The sequence below is a fragment of the Dipodomys spectabilis genome, unplaced genomic scaffold (genome assembly GCF_019054845.1).
Source record: "Dipodomys spectabilis isolate Male_0828 unplaced genomic scaffold, ASM1905484v1 ptg000783l, whole genome shotgun sequence".
Lineage (NCBI taxonomy): Eukaryota > Metazoa > Chordata > Mammalia > Rodentia > Heteromyidae > Dipodomys > Dipodomys spectabilis.
The window spans coordinates 19,636,983-19,654,269 of NW_024871460.1; the positions used below are offsets into that span (position 1 = coordinate 19,636,983).

At 42.9% G+C, this 17,287-nt stretch overlaps 1 protein-coding gene across 5 annotated transcripts in view; it reads left to right on the forward strand.

Moving 5' to 3' along the window:
* The window catches only part of Snx31 (sorting nexin 31), a 42,456-nt gene extending 25,203 nt beyond the window's left edge, over positions 1-17,253 (forward strand). Inside the window, exons 9-14 of one of the 5 annotated variants that reach the window (XM_042673061.1) lie at positions 3,372-3,464; positions 4,880-5,083; positions 8,152-8,265; positions 11,151-11,228; positions 15,811-15,867; positions 17,096-17,253. In XM_042673061.1, the coding sequence (XP_042528995.1) occupies positions 3,372-3,464; positions 4,880-5,083; positions 8,152-8,265; positions 11,151-11,228; positions 15,811-15,867; positions 17,096-17,191 (642 nt within the window). In that variant the 3' untranslated portion in view covers positions 17,192-17,253. Of the gene's footprint in view, positions 1-3,371; positions 3,465-4,879; positions 5,084-8,151; positions 8,266-9,706; positions 9,892-11,150; positions 11,229-15,810; positions 15,868-17,095 lie in introns of those variants that run through there. The other 4 variants (XM_042673062.1, XM_042673063.1, XM_042673064.1 and 1 more) reach the window with 4 other exon arrangements.
* Positions 17,254-17,287: the final 34 nt, after the last annotated feature.

Genomic DNA, 17,287 nt, shown 5'->3' on the forward strand with positions numbered 1-17,287 from the left:
CTCGAGCATGCAAGGCAAGTGCTCTACCACTGAGCCACCTTCCCAGCCTCATCTTATTTACATTTCAAACTGCATGATATCCTTGTCCCAAGGTCCTTTCATGCCCAATGTCAACCTTGAAGCTTCTAGTAGCAACTGATTCATCCCTGGGCCTTTTGCACATTTCATTGACCACTAGTCAGAAACCACGTGTCCTCTGGTTCCTTGGCCTTTCATTTCTCATGTCCAGGAGAGAACGCCTATAACATTGGTACCCAATTAGACAGACATCCTAGGGCACTACAGAATGTAGTCTGTTCTATAGTAACAACAATCACCACATCCAAGGCAAGGGGCCATACTGAAAAAAAGTTTGTGGGCTGCCTTACAGCCCTCGGTGTATTCATGAGCTCAGCACAGTACTGGGAATCTCTCTGTATGTAGACTGCTCTCTGGCCATTGTAGGTCTCCAGAGGCACAGGATACAGCTCATGGCATAAGTGGCTTATACCGGCAATGAGGTTCTTCATGAAGGGTGGTCATGGAGACGTGGTTCCCACAGAAACATAGCAAGCTTGGAGCAGTGGCCCAGGGCAGGCAGAGTGGCAGTGAAATTGTCATTGGTCATTCTGCAGTCCTCCAAGTTTGAATCTTCAAGTGGCTGCAATTTGTTCAAGTAGAACTCCCAAGTCCCTGGGATATACATAGGTGAGGCTGACACTTCTCAGATTCAGGTATTTTAGCTGCAGATTCAGGTATTTTAGCTGCAGATTCAGGTATTTTAGCTGCAGATTCAGGTATTTTAGCTGGCTCATCCTCAAGTTCCTGAACAGACAAACTCTAATTCTAGAAGTTTGAAATGGGTTATTGACAAGACCTTCAAGGAGATCTTCAGGCACCTGAGCAACTCATGCAGACGGCCCTCAAGGAAAGAGGCATTATGTATAGAAGATACTGCTGGAGCCATTGCAGATTGCTGAACTGCAAGATAAATGTCTTCAGAAACTCTTTTTGCTGCTCTGGGCTAATCCTTCTGGGTAGTATATCAAGCCCATCCAGGGTACTTTTTAGGGTCTCCAGTTCAAAAGTCTTCATCAGTGGCCCCAAGGGGAGGCATGGGGAGGGTCAGGCCTGCACTATGGTCTTCAGCATCTCTGGGCATCTCCTTTTGAAGGCGTCCAAGAACAACAGAGGAAAGAGCTCCACGGACAGGTCCTCCAGAGAAGAGATGGCCAGGCCTAGTTCTCCAGTGGGCTCTGAGCTCCCAGCTGCATGAGTGTGGGTGGGGTTTGATCTCTCATCTTGATGGACCAGATGTGGACCAGGTATGCTAGGCTCTCTGAATCCCACCAGGACAGGCAGTACTAACTCCATGCTCTTGGATTTTCCTTCTCTCCTTTGGTGTCTCTGAAGAGGTTATTTTCTTTTTTTCTGAACAGATTTTCCCCAGACGTTATTACTTCTGTTGCTTACCTTGATTCAGAACCATCTTGATGAGCCTTCTAGGGGTGGCTGTCCTTCAGTGATTTCTGCCTTTGAGCTCAACAGTGTTCAGCAGAAACTGGAGACTCGATCAGGAAACAGCTGGGGAACTCGTTAGAAATGTGGACTGTGAAAATACTTGCTGATGGCAGTGACCCAAAACTGAGCACACAGGGCCCATATATATTTAACTGAATTTTTTGGTGGTACTGATATTTGAATTCAGTTTCACACTTACTAGGCATGTGTTGTATTACCTGATCCATGTTACCTAGTCTTTTTGCTTTCCTTCATTTTTTTTTGTTTGTTTGTTTGTTTTAGCCGGTCATGGGGCCTGAACTCTGGGCCTGGGCACTGTCCCTCAGCTCTTTAGCTCAAGGCTAGTGCTCTAGCACTCGAGTCATAGCGCCATTTCTGGCTTTTTCTGCTTATGTGGTGCTGAGGAATCGAACCCAGGGCCTCAGGCATGCAAGGCAAGCGCTCTACCACTGAGCCACCTTCCCAGCCCGCTTTCCTTCATTTTTTAGATAGGATTTTGAACCCTCTTCCTCAAGGCTGGCCTCTGGTCAGCCTCCCACAAAGCTGAGATTACACATGTATCTCACTGCACTCTAACTGAGTATGTTTTAGTCCTTGCCAATGCAAGAGACAGAAATTCCTTTGCATTCTAGTGAGGTTGAATATGTATTTGTCCTTTGGAATTCCTTTTGGTCAATTACCAATACTCATCTTTTACCCATTTTCCTGTTAGGGATGATTATGTTTTTCTTATTGCTGTGTATAAACATTAACTTTCGGTCATATATGGTCCAGACATAAATGTACAGAAATTTTATAAATAGAAAGTTGTATTTTTTGTGGTTTTGATTTTGAACAAAAGGCAATCAAAGTTTAGAGGATTCTTTCTTTTTTTCTTGCCTGTCCTGGGACTTGAACTCAGGGCCTGGGTGCTGTCCCTGAGCTGCTTTTGCTCAAGGTTAATAATGCTCTACTGCTTGAGCCACAGTGCCACTTCTGTCTTTTTCTGTTTATGTGGTGTGGAGGAATTGAACTCAGGGCCTCATGCATGCAAGGCAAATACTCTATCACGGAGCCACCTTCCCAGTCCTAGAGGATTCATTTTTATATTTAGGTTGACAAAGAAAGTAATTCTTCAATTCAAGATTTTGATTGATGGACTGTTTTGTTTAAAAAATGTTACTATAAAAGTTATATACAGAGGGGTTACAGTTACACAAGTCAGGTAAAGAGTACCTTTCTTTTTGGATGTCACTCCTTCCCTTGCTCATATTTATATTTTCATGTAGTTAAAGGAATATGTTTACTGAAGAAATATAATTATTCCTTCATTTTGTCATTATATTTTATTTTATTTTTATTTATTTATTTATTTATTTTTGGGTCCAGTCGTGGGACCTGAAGTCTAGGCCTGGGCCTTGAGCTCTTCAGCTCAAGGCTAGCGCTCTACCACTTGAGCCAGAGCGCCACTTCCGGCTTTTTTCTTTTTGCTTATGTGGTGCTGAGGAATCGAACCCAGGGCCTCATGCATGCAAGGCAAGCACTCTACCACTGAGCCACCTTCCCAGCCCTGTCACACACACACACACACACACACACACACAAAGTAACCTTCAGCTAGGAGTGGGAGGACATAACCTGTAATCCAGAACTCAGGAGGCTCACACCATAAAATGTATATTTTTGACCAGCTTCAACTACATAATGACAACCTTTCTCAAACAAACAAACAAATAAATGCCAAAACAAAAAAGGTGACTAATCTTTTTAGCATCCTAAATGTATACAGATCCACTTGACTGTTTTTTAGCCCTTTGTACATGAGTGTGCTTTTCTCAAGAGTAATGCGCATCTGCTAAGGTTGCTAACTGCACAACTGATGCTGTTTTAAGGCTGTGCAAGACATTAAAACAGAATGGGCCAAACCCACACCAGCCCAGAGGGAGGAATTAGAGGCTCTCCTAAAGGAAGACAATCAAACAAAGGTGAGTCAAAAATGGTACCAAGAGATGTTCTTTGGAAGGAAGTTCAAGAAACAGATTAGAATTGAACTATTTCTATAATTTATAAACCTACCCACTACCAAAAGTGAAGCTTGCTTTAAAAGTGAGAATACCTTCATTGATTTTTCTGAATCTAGAATTAATAAAAGGTTATTATTGAAAGATTTTTAAAAAAAATAGTATATTGTGAGTCCTTTGCCAAGTCAATTAATATAGATCCTTCACATCATTTTTAATGACTCCAGAGTATTCACTATTAAGGATGTTATCATTTAACTAGCTGATTTCCTATCATTGTAGGTTAGGTTTCTTCTAGCTTTTGCTGCTATAAATCATTTTGGCAGTGAGAGGCATGAGGCCCAGGCCTGTTTCTAGTTTATACTTTCTGTATTCTTGGCACCTACTATAGGAGCTGGTGGAGCTCCCAGAGCACTAAGGCCTCTCTAAGTGTTATGTTAGGATATGTTTCAAAGTGTTCATTGTTAAAGGAGATGTCTATGGAGCCACACATCTCCTGCTCCCAAGTGACCATGGGAGTCTGGCAGACAAGACATCCACACAGCAGATACAGCCTCTAATTAATTGGGTTGTACTTTTTCATTCTTCAGACTTTACCAGTGTTTGCAACACAACACTGGTTTTGAGCAAAATGTAATAACAATTTAGAGGTTCATTCATACTTAGGATGATACAGTAGTTCTTCAAAGGCTTAGATCTTTGAAATTTTTATTGACAGACTGCAGAGAGAGAGATCAAGAAGATAAGAGAACAACACCTAGAGCTATGACTTAGTGTCTTCCCCCTTGTTATACTGTACCTTAGCTTTGTCCTAGAAATTTTGGGGTTCAATTTCTATGTGTTTGTAAATTTAGGTGTGTATGTATGTATGTATGTAGAGAGGCTTGACCTTAGGGCCTCTTGATTAGCTTCTTTGCTCTTGCTTGGCACTCTACCACTTGAGTCACACCTCTAGTCTAGCATTTTGCTGGTTAATTGGAGTGGAGGTCTCACGGACAAGGCTAGCTTAAAACCACAGTCATCTGAATATCAGCCTTCTCTATAGCTAGGCACCTGGGTTTGTTTATAAATTTTGATAAATACAGATTCCATTTTTATAGATAGACTAGAGTTGCCACCTTGGGTACCAAAACAGGTAGTGTCGATCACACCAAATCTATGTGTATACATGATCTAACTTCTTAATTTAGTAAGAATATTGCTCTCAATTCATTGTCATTTCCAAAGTCTGTCTGACCATTAATGCCCCCAATTCTATAAAGCATTCTAAAAAACTCCTTTTCTTCTGTGTGTTCTATGAGAATGACATTAGCATATCACCTGAGTTTTTCAGCTGCATCATGTGATCTTTTGCTTCTTCCTACCACCCATTATGGCAGTTTTTAGAGCTGTCCCAGGATGTCCAGCATTATGGATGCATGCAACTGGATCCTTGTACCTGTGACTCTCCAGAACCTGGCTGTGGGGTGGTCCTTTCTGTTGGTAATAACGCCATCAGCTGCTGCATAACCCTGCCTGACAACCAGACCCAGGAAGTCCTTTTCCAGATGAGCAGGGTGAAGTGCTGGCAGGTCACTTTCCTGGTGAGTACCTGATACCTTGCTTTGCCCATGGTTTGAAAATCCTGTTTTTGGATTGACAAGAGTCAGCCAGGGAGAAAAGTTTCCCATTTGATGAGCACTGCTAATGGAGAGTGGTAAATATCACAGGTGCTAAAGCCAGGTGATTGTCCAGTCAGGTTATTGTCCATCCAGAGCAAGAGAGATACTCATCTTCTCACCTTCCAAGAGCTGCTTCCCTATTGCTTTAAGTGAGGTCAGAGTAGTCCCTGTTCATGGTGATCAGGGCTGCCATTGACTGAGTACTTAGTATATGCTTTTAGTGCTTCCCAGACCTGTACACTGAAGATCGGCCCTACTGGAGGAGCCCCTGCCTGGGGCTCACATTGCCATCTTCTTTCTTTGTGTGTTTGTGTGCTGGTCCAACATTAGCGTTCTACCACTTGCACCACAGCTCCACTTCCAGCTTTCTTGGTAGTTAATTGGAGAGAGTCTGCTTAGGCTGGCTTCAGATCTCAACCTCCTGAGTAGCAAGGATTACAGGTGTGAGCCACCAGTGCCCAGCAACACGGCCATCTTCTTACAAGACATCCATGGGCTCTCACACCAGCTTGTGCTTCTTCCTCCTAAATCGTCTCTCTTGGCAAAGGGGACTTCCATCAACTCCCACTGAAGGACATGGGATTGTCAGTTCTCAGCTGTGAATGTGACTCCTATGAATATTCGTGGTCTGGCTTTTGTCTGAGCACAAGTCTTCACTGCAATAAATGCCCAGGAGTGTAATTGCTGGATCATAAGGCAATTGTAGTTTAGGTTTTTCAGTAATTGCTTAACTTAGCTGGGCATTGGTGGCACATGCCTATAATGTAAGCAACTCAGAGGCTGAGTCCCAGCAGAAAAGCCTACAAGACTCCACTCCAATTAACCCACAAAATACTGGACTGGAGGCCTGGCTTAATTGGTAGAGAATCAGTTCTGAGAAATAAATCTGTGTGAGAGCATGGGGTCTGAGTTCAAGCCCTGCTACTGGCAGAGAAGAAGAGAGGAAATGAGAGGAGAGGAGAGAAGCATGGAGGAGAGGAGAGAGAATGAAGAAACAAAGGAGAAAAAGAAAAGAAGGAAGGAAGGAAGGGAGGGAGGAAAGGAGGGAGGGAGGGAGGAAGGGAGGGAAGGAGGGAGGGAAGGAAGAAAGGAAGGATGAAAGAAAGAAATTGCAAAATTTTACCAACTTGAGTTTTTACCACTGAGTTTTGAGAATTCTTTGTATATTCCAGATGTGCGTCTTTATTGGCTGCTGAATTTGCAAATATTTTCTTTCTCTCTTTTTCTTTTTCCCTCTCTTTCTCTGTCTGTCTGTTTCTCTCTCACTCCTCCCTTTCTTTTTCTATGTCTCTAGTTTTCCACAGTATCTTTTCAGGGTGATAATGTTTAATTTTAATGAGGTCTGCTTTAGCAGTTCCTTTCTTTTGTGCATTGTACATTACATGTGATGTCCAAGGACAGTATATCAAAGCCTAGAGCAGAAGGTTTTCCTACTGCCTTATTTTTGCCCTAAAATTTATGATCCGTTTTGAGTGAATTTCTTGTTTAGGGTACAAAACTGAAGGTCAAATTCCCTTCATTATCTCTGGGAGTCCAGCACAGCTGTGTACCACTGCCCACGCGGCCCCACTTGCACAGCTCCCCGCCGTTCAACCAGAGGTTTGAGAGCTCTCTGGAGCTCAGAGTTGTCTGCTCACAAATTCCAGTCTCTACTTCAGACTTTTATTTCTTTTTCCTTGGTTTCACGGGGTGCCTGAGCTCTGTTTGGGTTTTCTCCTCAGTGCCACTTCCTGAAACACCCGTCCTCATGGGCTAATTGGGGGTCACTGTGGTCTATAGGGCATTTGTTTTTCTTCTGATATTCGCTGATCTTCTCTCAGCTATTGTCTGGTTTATTTTTATACCCATGCTCTCAGACAAAGAGTTCTAGAATATGACTCTGATTATTATCTAGTTAAAAAAAATTCTCTTCATGAATGTCCATTGACTGCAGGAAACAATCTAGAATCTTGACCTTAGCTTCTGAGCCATTGTAAAAGTTGGGGCCCTTCGGTGGCAAGCAGTGGAAGAGAATACATGTGATTTGTGACAAAGGGACTGATTGGAGGACTAGGAGTAGCTGACACAGAGTGACTGACATAACAAAGTCAGGCACCAGCCATTGAAGGCTTCAAGAGAAAGGGTTGGGAGGCCCTGCTCTGGGTCTCTCAACTCTGGTATCAAATGAGAGGCACAGAGAATATTTGTCTAGTTGGCCTAAGCTTGGATCACATGTCTTTTACTCCGTGCAAGTCCTACATGCAGTTTACTGTGGAAGAGGAATGGCTTCCCAAGGGAATTTGAGATTACATTAGTAGCAGTGAGATCAGGAGAGAGCCTATAGAGAACTATCACAGGTGATTCTTAGCCATCTTTAGGACTGGTCCCATCCTGCCTGTCTGTGCTTCCTCTTTCAGCCCCCCATGACTTGTAGGGAGTGCTGAGGCCACACCCCACAGTGTCTCTGTCAGGCCTCCTCATGCCTCAGTGCATTTGTACCTGCTGTTTTTCCTAGAGGAGTCATCCCACTCATTTCCCTCTACGAGCAGAGCCACTAAAACACGCATGGACAGCTTCTGCTTCTGCTCAGTTGTCCCTCCTTCCAGGAAGCCTTCCTTCCTGCTTCTTACCTGGGTTAGATGCCCTTTTTTGGGGGGGGGGGGTCCGGTCGTGGGGCCTGAACTCTGGGCCTGGGCACTGTCCCTCAGCTCTTCAGCTCAAGGCTAGTACCACTTGAGCCACAGCACCACTTCCGGCTTTTTTCTTTTTGCTTATGTGGTGCTGAGGAATCGAACCCAGGGCCTCAGGCATGCAAGGCAAGTGCTCTATCACCGAGCCACCTTCCCAGCTCGCTAGATGCCCATTCTAATTCCTCCCTTAGACCCCAGAATGCTCCTCTGAGAACACTCCTCAACAGACCTTCTTGGGAACAGGGAGTCTTGCTTGTTTTGACATTATGCCCAGCATATTAGCAGGCATTTCAATTTCCAATGATATCTTTTCCTCTGTAGGGCACTCTGCTGGATATGGATGGGCCTCAGCGAACTCTCAACCAGAACTTAGAGCTCAGATTTCAGTACAGTGAGGACAGTCGCTGGCAGTGGTTTGTTATTTACACCAAGCAGGTGAGTTCTCAAGAGTAGAGCATGAAACTCTGTGTATTCCAGATGCAGTGGTTCACACCTGTAATCCAGCTACACAAGAGGCAGAGACAGGAAGAACATAGGTCAAGGCCAATTCAGGCAAAAAACTAATGAGCTTTGAATGGGGTTTGGAGAGATGGGGAGAATGATGAAAAGAATGACACTGATCAAGTTGCATTGTACTAGAAACTGACACTGAGTTAAAAACCTCTTTATACAACTACTTAAAGATAAGAAAGAAAGGGGAAGAAAGAAACAAAGAAGGAAAGAAAGAAGAAATGAGGGAAGGAGGGAGGGAAGAGAGGAGAGAGAGTGATTGAGACAGAAGGAAAAAGAAAGAAGAGAGAGAAAGGAAGGAAGGAAGGAAAGAGAGGAAAGGAAGGAAAGAGAAGGAAGGAAAGAGAAGGCAGGAAGGAAGGGAGGGAGGGAGGAGAGAAAGGAAGGAGGGGAAAAAGAAAGTAGAAAAGAAGGAACAAAGAAAGAGAAAATAAAGAACAAGACAATTGTGGTAGATGTTTGTAATCTCAGCTACTCAGGAAGTAGAGAAAGGAGGATCAAAGTCCAGTGTTGGTCCAGGCAAAAAGCATGAGACACTATCTAAAAAATAAAGCAAAAAGGGCTGGAAGTATAGTTCAATTTTCAGACAATCTGCCTAGAACGTTTGAGATGCTGAACCCAAACCCCAGATCTGTAGTAACTTGGGAAGACAGGGAGATTTTAGCAGTGAAACCAACCTCTCTTTCCCACCCATCTCATCAGAATGCTGAGTGTGGTCCAGTTTTATTACAGTCTTTTAATCTAAACAGTAGCAAATGGGTTTAACCACTACAGAGAGGGGCAATAAACGTTCTTTTAAAGGATTTCTAATAAGACCTTCTTTCCTTTGGAGTGTGTGTTCTCTTGATACGTGCCCAAGGGCTGTTTTTGCAAAAGGCAGAGATATGACCTGTGTGTTTTATAAATACAAATGAGGGCCAGTGGGACCCAAATCTTTTCTCAGCTCTTTAAACAAAAGCTCAGTTCTTTCTATTTAACAAGCCCAACCTGGTTAATAGCAGTCTTAGCCTCCATGTTCTTTTACTTGGTATAGGAAAAAAGCACATTAGTGCAGAACTGTACTGCCTTGCTGCTTCCTGCTCTGGTGGTGTGTGGCTTGCATAACTGTGCAGATGCACAGGGCTAATTGTTAACAATGCCAGGATTGTACATGCCAGCTATGTTACTCTTTTCCCTGTTAGTGACACTGCCTTTTCTATCTCTCCTCCTTTCCTCTTAAATATTTATTTATTTTGTTCCTGTAATGCTATACACCCCTGAAAATGGTGACATGTTACCTTTTGTCCATTGGCTCTCTCATTCTGCCATCTCTGAGGCTACCACCCCAGCCTGTATATCTCGCTTTCCCCTTCATCTTTTTCAACAGACTGATCATCCCTCCTCTCAAGCCTATATGAAGGTCCCGGGGCCTTGTATCAAATTTTAGTAAGTTTAACTGAGGAAACTAGGACCAGAGGCATGGCTCAAGTGCTGGAGTACTTGCTTAGCCAAGCACGAGGCCCATGTTCAAACAAGGTACTTCTAAATGAGGAGAGAGACATCAAGCAAAAGGTAAGAGCAGGGCTGGGAAGGTGGCTCAGTGGTAGAGTGCTTGCCTTGAATGCTTGAGGTCCTGAGTTCGATTCCTCAGCACCACATAAATAGAAAAAGCCAGAAGTAGCACTGTGTCTCAAGGCTCAAATGGTAGAGTGTTAGCCTTGAGCTGAAGAGCTCAGGGACAGCACCCAGGCCGAGTTCAAAACCCATGACTGACCAAAAAATAAAAAAATCGAAAAAAGAAAGAGAATTGCTGGGTAAGAAGTAAAAACAAACAAAAAAAATATCCTAGGGAATCTTAAATTTTGCACATGGGGTACAGATCCCGAGACAGTGAGCTCCCTACTTCTGTGTAACAAAATGTGTGGACTGTTGAGTTCTGGACACTAGCTAGACCAACCAAGCTGCTGTGATGCTGGGGGATGATTAAGATACTGGAAAAGAAGAAAGTGAAGAAATGAAACTGTTTCTAAAATTTCAGTAAAGAATAAGATAATGAGGCATTTTTTTTTTAAAGCAAACAGGTTACTATTTATGACTAATAATGGGGCTTAAAAAATCATGCGATTCAGTGTGGGATTCACCATGATCAGTTGATGTGGTTACCATAATAGGTAGTTATTTGTTGCTCATATAAAATGGTCTGCTTACAAAACCGTAGAAAACTGGATGTAAGCAGGGAAGTTGTGTGTGTGTGTATATGTGTGTGTGTGTGTGTGTGTGTGTGTGAGAGAGAGAGAGAGAGAGAGAGAGAGAGAGAGGAGAGAGAGAGTGAGTTCTGAGACTTGAACTCAGAGCCTAGACCCTGTCCTTGGGTTTTTTTGTTTTTATTTTGCTAAAGGCTAGCACCCTACCACTGGAGCCACAGCTCCACTTCCAGTTTTTTGGTGGTTAATTGGAGATAAAAGTTTCATGTACTTTCCTGCCCAGGTTGGCGTTGAACTGCAATCCTCAGTCAGCCTCCTGATAGCTAGGATTACAGGCATGAGCCACCGGTGCCCAGATGTATTCTGGAGTTTTAAGAGAAAGAAGATTAGTAGTGAGAGTCAGGGCATTTTTTCATCTGTCTTTAGATTTCATTGTAAATACATTCATGTAATTGAGAGAATTTGTTTACTTACTAATTGCATTGTATGCCAGTTTCTGGAAGTTAAAGAAATGTGAGTTCTTAAAAGGATGCTATTAGATTTTAAGCAAAGTGCCAACTCTACTTGGTGGTGTGAGAGGGAAGGTAGGAATGGCAATAGCTTGAGTGTTCTTTCTGGATTTCTTAGGCTTTTCTGCTAAGTAGCTGCTTGAAAAAGATGGTATCAGAGAAGAAGGTAAAACTGGCTGCTGAGAATCCAGAAATGGTAAGTGTCCTCATTTGTATACATTTTCCATTCCAAGTCCCCATTATCAGCCAGCATCTGCACACCAGGCTGTCCCTCAGAAGTCCAGGCCAGCAGGTCTGGCCCTTGGGGAGAACTCCTCTGGTGTTGTATTCAGAATAGCGTGGTGGAGGGACTTCTGTCTTTAGAATGAAAGTGTTTTTCTGAGGAGTACTTATCTTTGGACTACTGAGAACTCTATGACTTTCTTCAGCCTATAGAATTCTACAACGCTTTTTGCTTTTGCTTTTTTTTTTTTTTCAACTTGAACTCAGTGTTTTGGGATCTCACCTGGCTTTTTCTCAAGGCTAGTGCTCTACTACGTACGCCATAGCTCCACTTCCTGCTTTTTGCTGGCTAATGAGTTTTTTGTATTTATCTGCCCTGGTTGGCTCTGAACCTCGATTTTTCTGAGTAGTTCAGATTACAGGCATGAGCCCAGTTGTATACCATCACTCTTTCATTTTTCCTAAATGGGGGTTTCTGGTTAGTCAGAAAAGTGTATCTGAAGTCAAAATCTTGAGGGGCTCTTTAATATAGTGAAGATGATATCAAATAAGCTCCAGAGTTTTCTTCTAGATAGCATTCATAGCCTCTTGATACTTGTGGTGTGCCAAACAGGAAACCATAGAGTAAAAGAAACTTTTAAAGCGATTGTTTTTTGTCGATGTGAATTCTATTTTTGTAGTGTACATTTATGTATCAAAGATGTAACAATGCACCGAAAGGATTGGTGGTCAGACACTAAAGCAGAACTTACTGAGGCTTTCACCCATTCTTAGCCTCTCCTCAGAGCCTACACATATCACAAATATGGCAGGACCATATGTTTGAGTGACATTTGTAAGCTTAATTCTTTTTACAGACTATTACACCAATTTTTAAATCTATAACAAACTATTTGGAAACCTTGTGTAACTTTTTAATGTAAATATAGTGCTTTATAAGAGGATGGGTTAACATTCAGCTTTATTTGACTTTCACATCTTTTTTCCCCTTCTGGAATCAAAAGTATCTTTATAGAGAAAATAAATTCACTGTCTCTTGTGATTAAAAATGGTCTACAGAATAGTCAATGAAGGAGACTATTTCTACACAAGTAATAAAATCCAGCCTCTTAGGCAGGATGGACCCCACTTAGGCTTTGATGATGATCATGTATATAAAAAAGGAAAAAGAGAAAAGTAATTAGCTGAAGTAGCCTCCTTAAAAGGGAGAAGAGCCCTCAACCATGAATGAATCAAATGTAAGCTACTCAATGCAGGAAATACTTGTACGGTGAATAGCTAAAGAGTTCACTCAACAAAACAGAGGAGGCAATAATCCATTTAAAGTTCTCAGGAAAAACAGCAGGAACTGAAATCAACCCTTTATGGCTGTGACTAATGGCAAAATCAAACATACCCATCAATACTCTTGGGTTGCTTTAGCCTAATAGTCAACCTTTATTTCCACAAATGATTTCTTATTTTTGTTCTTAGGACAGAATTTTTCTCTTGAACACTAGGTTTGTAAGAGCAGATTTTAGGGCTAGTTTGCATTTCAGGCTAGAATTTTGTCTACAGAGCCTTGGGGAAAGTAGAGAGGCCGGTGGCCAGCTGAGTTCTGGGCTTCCTCAGAGAGAACGATGGTCTACAGTGACCCCATGGCTTCACATAGTCACATAAATATCAGATGGAGACATCCCATTGCTTTCTTGGCAAAGTCGCAAAGTGTGGACTGGCATCTGTCACTTAGAGAGGCTTTGTATAGACCAAGACAGGGAGGCAGGCTCTAGCCTAGTCTAAGCTTTTCACAGTTTTGAAGAATCTGGGGGCAAGGGGGAGAGCCAGAGGAAACCATAACCAAATGAGCCCCATAAATAAAGTTGATGGTCCCTCGAAGCAGATTAAATAGCACTGGCTTTTCTTATTAAGATGGAGTGAGAGGAAGAAGAAATTTACTGCTCATTTCAAATTAATTGGCCTAGTTAGCTCTAGGCAGTGCTTTCATGGGTAAGACTTGTTTATGAAGATACTATTAGAACTTGAGCTGAACAAACTCAGTAAAAAATAATGTAGGGGCTAGGAATGTGGCTCAGTGGTAGAATGTCTGCCTAGCACACATGAAGCCTTGGGGTCTATTCCTCAGTACCACATAAACAGAAAAAGCCAGAAGTGGTGCTGTGGCTCAGGTGTAGAGCACTAGCCTTAAGCACAGGGAGGCTCAGGAACATAATGTAAAAGCACCATCACCACCACCACAAATCCCATGTTAAATTCTTTTTTTGTGTGCATGCCAGTCCTAGGGCTTGAACTCAGGGTCTGGACACTGTCCCTTAGCTTTTTCACTTAAGGCTGGTACTCTACCACTTGAGTCATAGCTTTACTTTTGGCTTTTTGCTAGTTAATTGGAGATAAGGGTTGTGGGGACTTTTCTGGCAGACTGGTTTCAAACTATGATCCTTAGATTTCAGTCCCCTAAGTAGCTAGGATTACAGGCATGAGCCACCAGTGGTCAGCTCATGTTAAAAAAATTTTTTTTGGGGGGGTCCAGTTGTGGGGCCTGAACTCTGGGTCTGGGTGCTGTCCCTCAGCTCTTCAGCTCAAGGCTAGCACTCTACCACTTGAGTCACAGCACCACTTCTGGATTTTTTTCTTTTTGCTTATGTGGTGCTGAGGAATTGAACCCAGGGCCTCAGGCATGCAAGGCAAGCGCTCTACCACTGAGCCACTTTCCCAGCCCTCATGTTAAATTTTTAAAGGCAATATTAATCACAAACTGGGGGTTGGGGTGGAGTGTAACATTTGTCTTCAGCCCCCCCCCCCCCCCCCTTGTACACAGAGATCCTACAGAATTCCTCCACCCTTCCCTCCCTGCAGTCCCTGGGGCCCTACATCTTTTCATTCATTTGCTTTAATACTACCCTTCCCTCCACCAGACTCAATTTAATTAGGTCTTTAAAAACAAAACAAGGGCTGAGAACAGGTGGCTCATGCCTGTAATCTTAGCTACTCAGGAGGCTGAGATTGAGGATTGAAGCCAGCCCAAACAGGAAAGTCTGTGACTCTCTCTCTCTCCCTCTCTCTCCCCACCTCTCTCTCTCTCTCTCTCTCTCTCTCTCTCTCTCTCTCTCTCTCTCTTTCTCTCTATCTATCTACATATATACATACATACATATGGTTTTAATGTAAAAATATTGTACAGAGGGGTTACAGTTACATGAGTAAGATAATGAGTACATTTCCTATTGAGCATTTGTTTTTCCCCTACCATCCCTTAGCTCCCCACCTCTCCAACTCCTCCCTCCCCATCCCCCTAAGTTGTAAAGTTCGTTTGCAACATAGTGTCTTGTACATCTCATTGTTACAAAGAATCAACCTGTCTCCTTATTTAAGCATTTTATTATTTCCCTTAACCTCCTCAAATTAGAAAAATGTATATACAAGATGCAGGGCACCAGAATCAAATTCAGTGAAAACAGGGACTCATCTCCAATACACCACCAGAAAACTGGAAGTGGCACTATGGCTCAAGTGGTAGAGCGCTCACCTTGAGCTGAAGAGTTAAGAGACAGTGCCCAGGCCCAGATTTCAAGCCCTCGACAAAACAAAAAAATAAACAAATAAATGGAAATGTGGCTTAGTAGTGGAGTGCTTGCCTAGCATACATGAAGCCCTGGGTTCAATTCCTCAATACCACTCAGAAATGGAAATGGCACTGTGGCTCAAGTAGTAGAGTATTAGCCTTGTGCAGATGAAGCTCAGGGACAGTGTGCAGGCCCTTTTAAGCCTCAGGACTGTCAAAAAAAAAAAAAAACACACCCCAAAACCAAAACCAAAACCAAAATCCTCTATATAGAGCCAGACATGATGGTACACACCTGTAACTCCAGCACGTGGGAAGCAGGAAGCTCATGAGTTCAAGGTCAGCTTGGCTACATAGTGAAATTCTGTCTCAAAAGCCAATGGCTGGGATGTGTCTGGACAGTAACATTTCTAATATTCACAAGGCCCTGAGTTCAATTCCCAACACTGCCTCCTCCTCTGTCTCTACAGTGAAACCCCCAAACCTTATCCTCAGTTCCCTCAGAGAATGTGCCATCTGCCTTCTGCCAGGCCCCCTGATGGGTATCTTAAGCACAGTCAAGTGTCTTGAACTTCAATTTGAGTCTTCATTTGATTAATGGAGCCTTTGATTACACAGGCTCCATTTGGCTTTGATTCAGTATATGGATTGGAGCTCTTTGGATTATCTCAGGATTTAGAAGTGCATTTCATTTTGTGCAAAGTCTTTTAAAAGCTGTGGTAAATTGCAAAATCCATAGGTAGCCATGGATGTTAAGCATGAAGTTTCGCTTCACTTTTGGGAGATACAATGTTTCTACACCAAGACTCTGGGCAAAGGAAGTGGGGATGGGCAGATAACACTGGGTACACCTCCTGACCTACAGCAGGAGGAACCATTAAAAGGATTTGTGTGTGTGTGTGTGTGTGTGTGTGTGGCAGGGCAGGTGCTACTTAAATCGGTTATTTGTGTTTGAATATCCAGGCTGTGCGAACTGACATGTTACTAATCTATTTAGCAGATTGAAGTTCCAGAACAAGGCAAAAGTAAAAGACACCAGGTTCAACAAAGCCAGGTCTGTGACTAAAATTACATGGTTGCTATATTCTATTTTTGATAAGTTTACCTTTCTCTCTCTTTAACTAAAACCATTCTCCTTAGGAAAGAAGACAGAATTCTGTTTCCTAGAAGTTTCCTAGAATAGAGAGGCCTCACAGAAGTACAGTTTTTTCCTATAGCATCCAGAATGGGCAAAGGAATTTTCACAGCAGAATTTTCCAAGTGGGACACAAATTCTTTGGTGATTTTCCTCTATGCCTTATGCTTTTTTGGGGGAGGGGAGAGAGGTGGCAGTGCTAGAGTTTGAAATCAAGGATTCATGCTTGCTAGGCAGCCGCTCTATTGTTTGAGCTATGCCTCTAGACTGTTTTGGATCTTGTTGAGATAAGGTTTCAGTTATTATCTGCCCTAGTCTAGACCTTGATCCTCCTACTTGTGCTTCCCACTGTTGCAGGGATGATAGGTGTGTGCCACTTGCAAATCTATAGATGGGACTGGCCTCAAACTATATCCTCCTGATCTCCTGAGTTAGGCTTCAGGTGTGAGCCACTGGGCCCAGCACTTGCATTTAAAAAAAATCCTCTCTCTAGCTTGTAGATTTTAGTATATGTTACATGTTTTAGGTTATATGTAATATGGGCTCCAGGAACCCATACAAAGTGGGGGTGGAAGGGGCAAGACAGGCATAGTGTTACCTGGATGACAACCCTGAGCCAGCATAGGTCCATTCATGATGTCCTCCCATGCCAGCAGGGGCCCTTTTCTAACCCCTAACAGATAGGTACTATTCCTAAATACATTTTCTATAAAGTCATTTTTAAAACCATTGCTTAAATGGATGTAACTTTTCTCTTTTCCTTGGTGTCTGTGTGTGTGTGTGTGTGTGTGTGTGTGTGTGTGTGTGTGTGTGTGCCAGTACTGGGGTTTGAACTCAGGGCCTGTATGCTGTCCTTGAATGTTTTATGGTGAAAGCTAATGCTCTACCACTTGGGCCATAGCTGTGCTTCTGGCTCTTTGGTGGTTAGTTGGAGGTATGAATCTCATGTACTTTTCCGGCTTGGGTTGGCTTGGGATTGTGATCCTCAGATCTCAGCCTCCTGAGTAGCTAGGATTGCAGGCATAGGCCACCAGTGCCCAGCCCTGTTGTCTTTTTTAACACTGTTGTAATTTTCTTGAAGTTTTTGTTATGTTATTATGGAACTTTTTCTTTTCCCTTACATTTCACCTCTCTGTTTACTTCCCAGCAGAAAAACAATTCTAGTTTTCTGTCAAGAAAGAGCAAGATTAAGAGAGCTGTTGATGACTGTGTTTTTGGGACCATAAAGGAAGAAGATCTTTGAAGAAAAGCCTCACCTTAAAAATAACATTTTGGGGCCTGGGAAGGTGGCTCAGTGGTAGAGCGCTTGCCTTGCATGCATAGGCCCTGGGCTTGATTC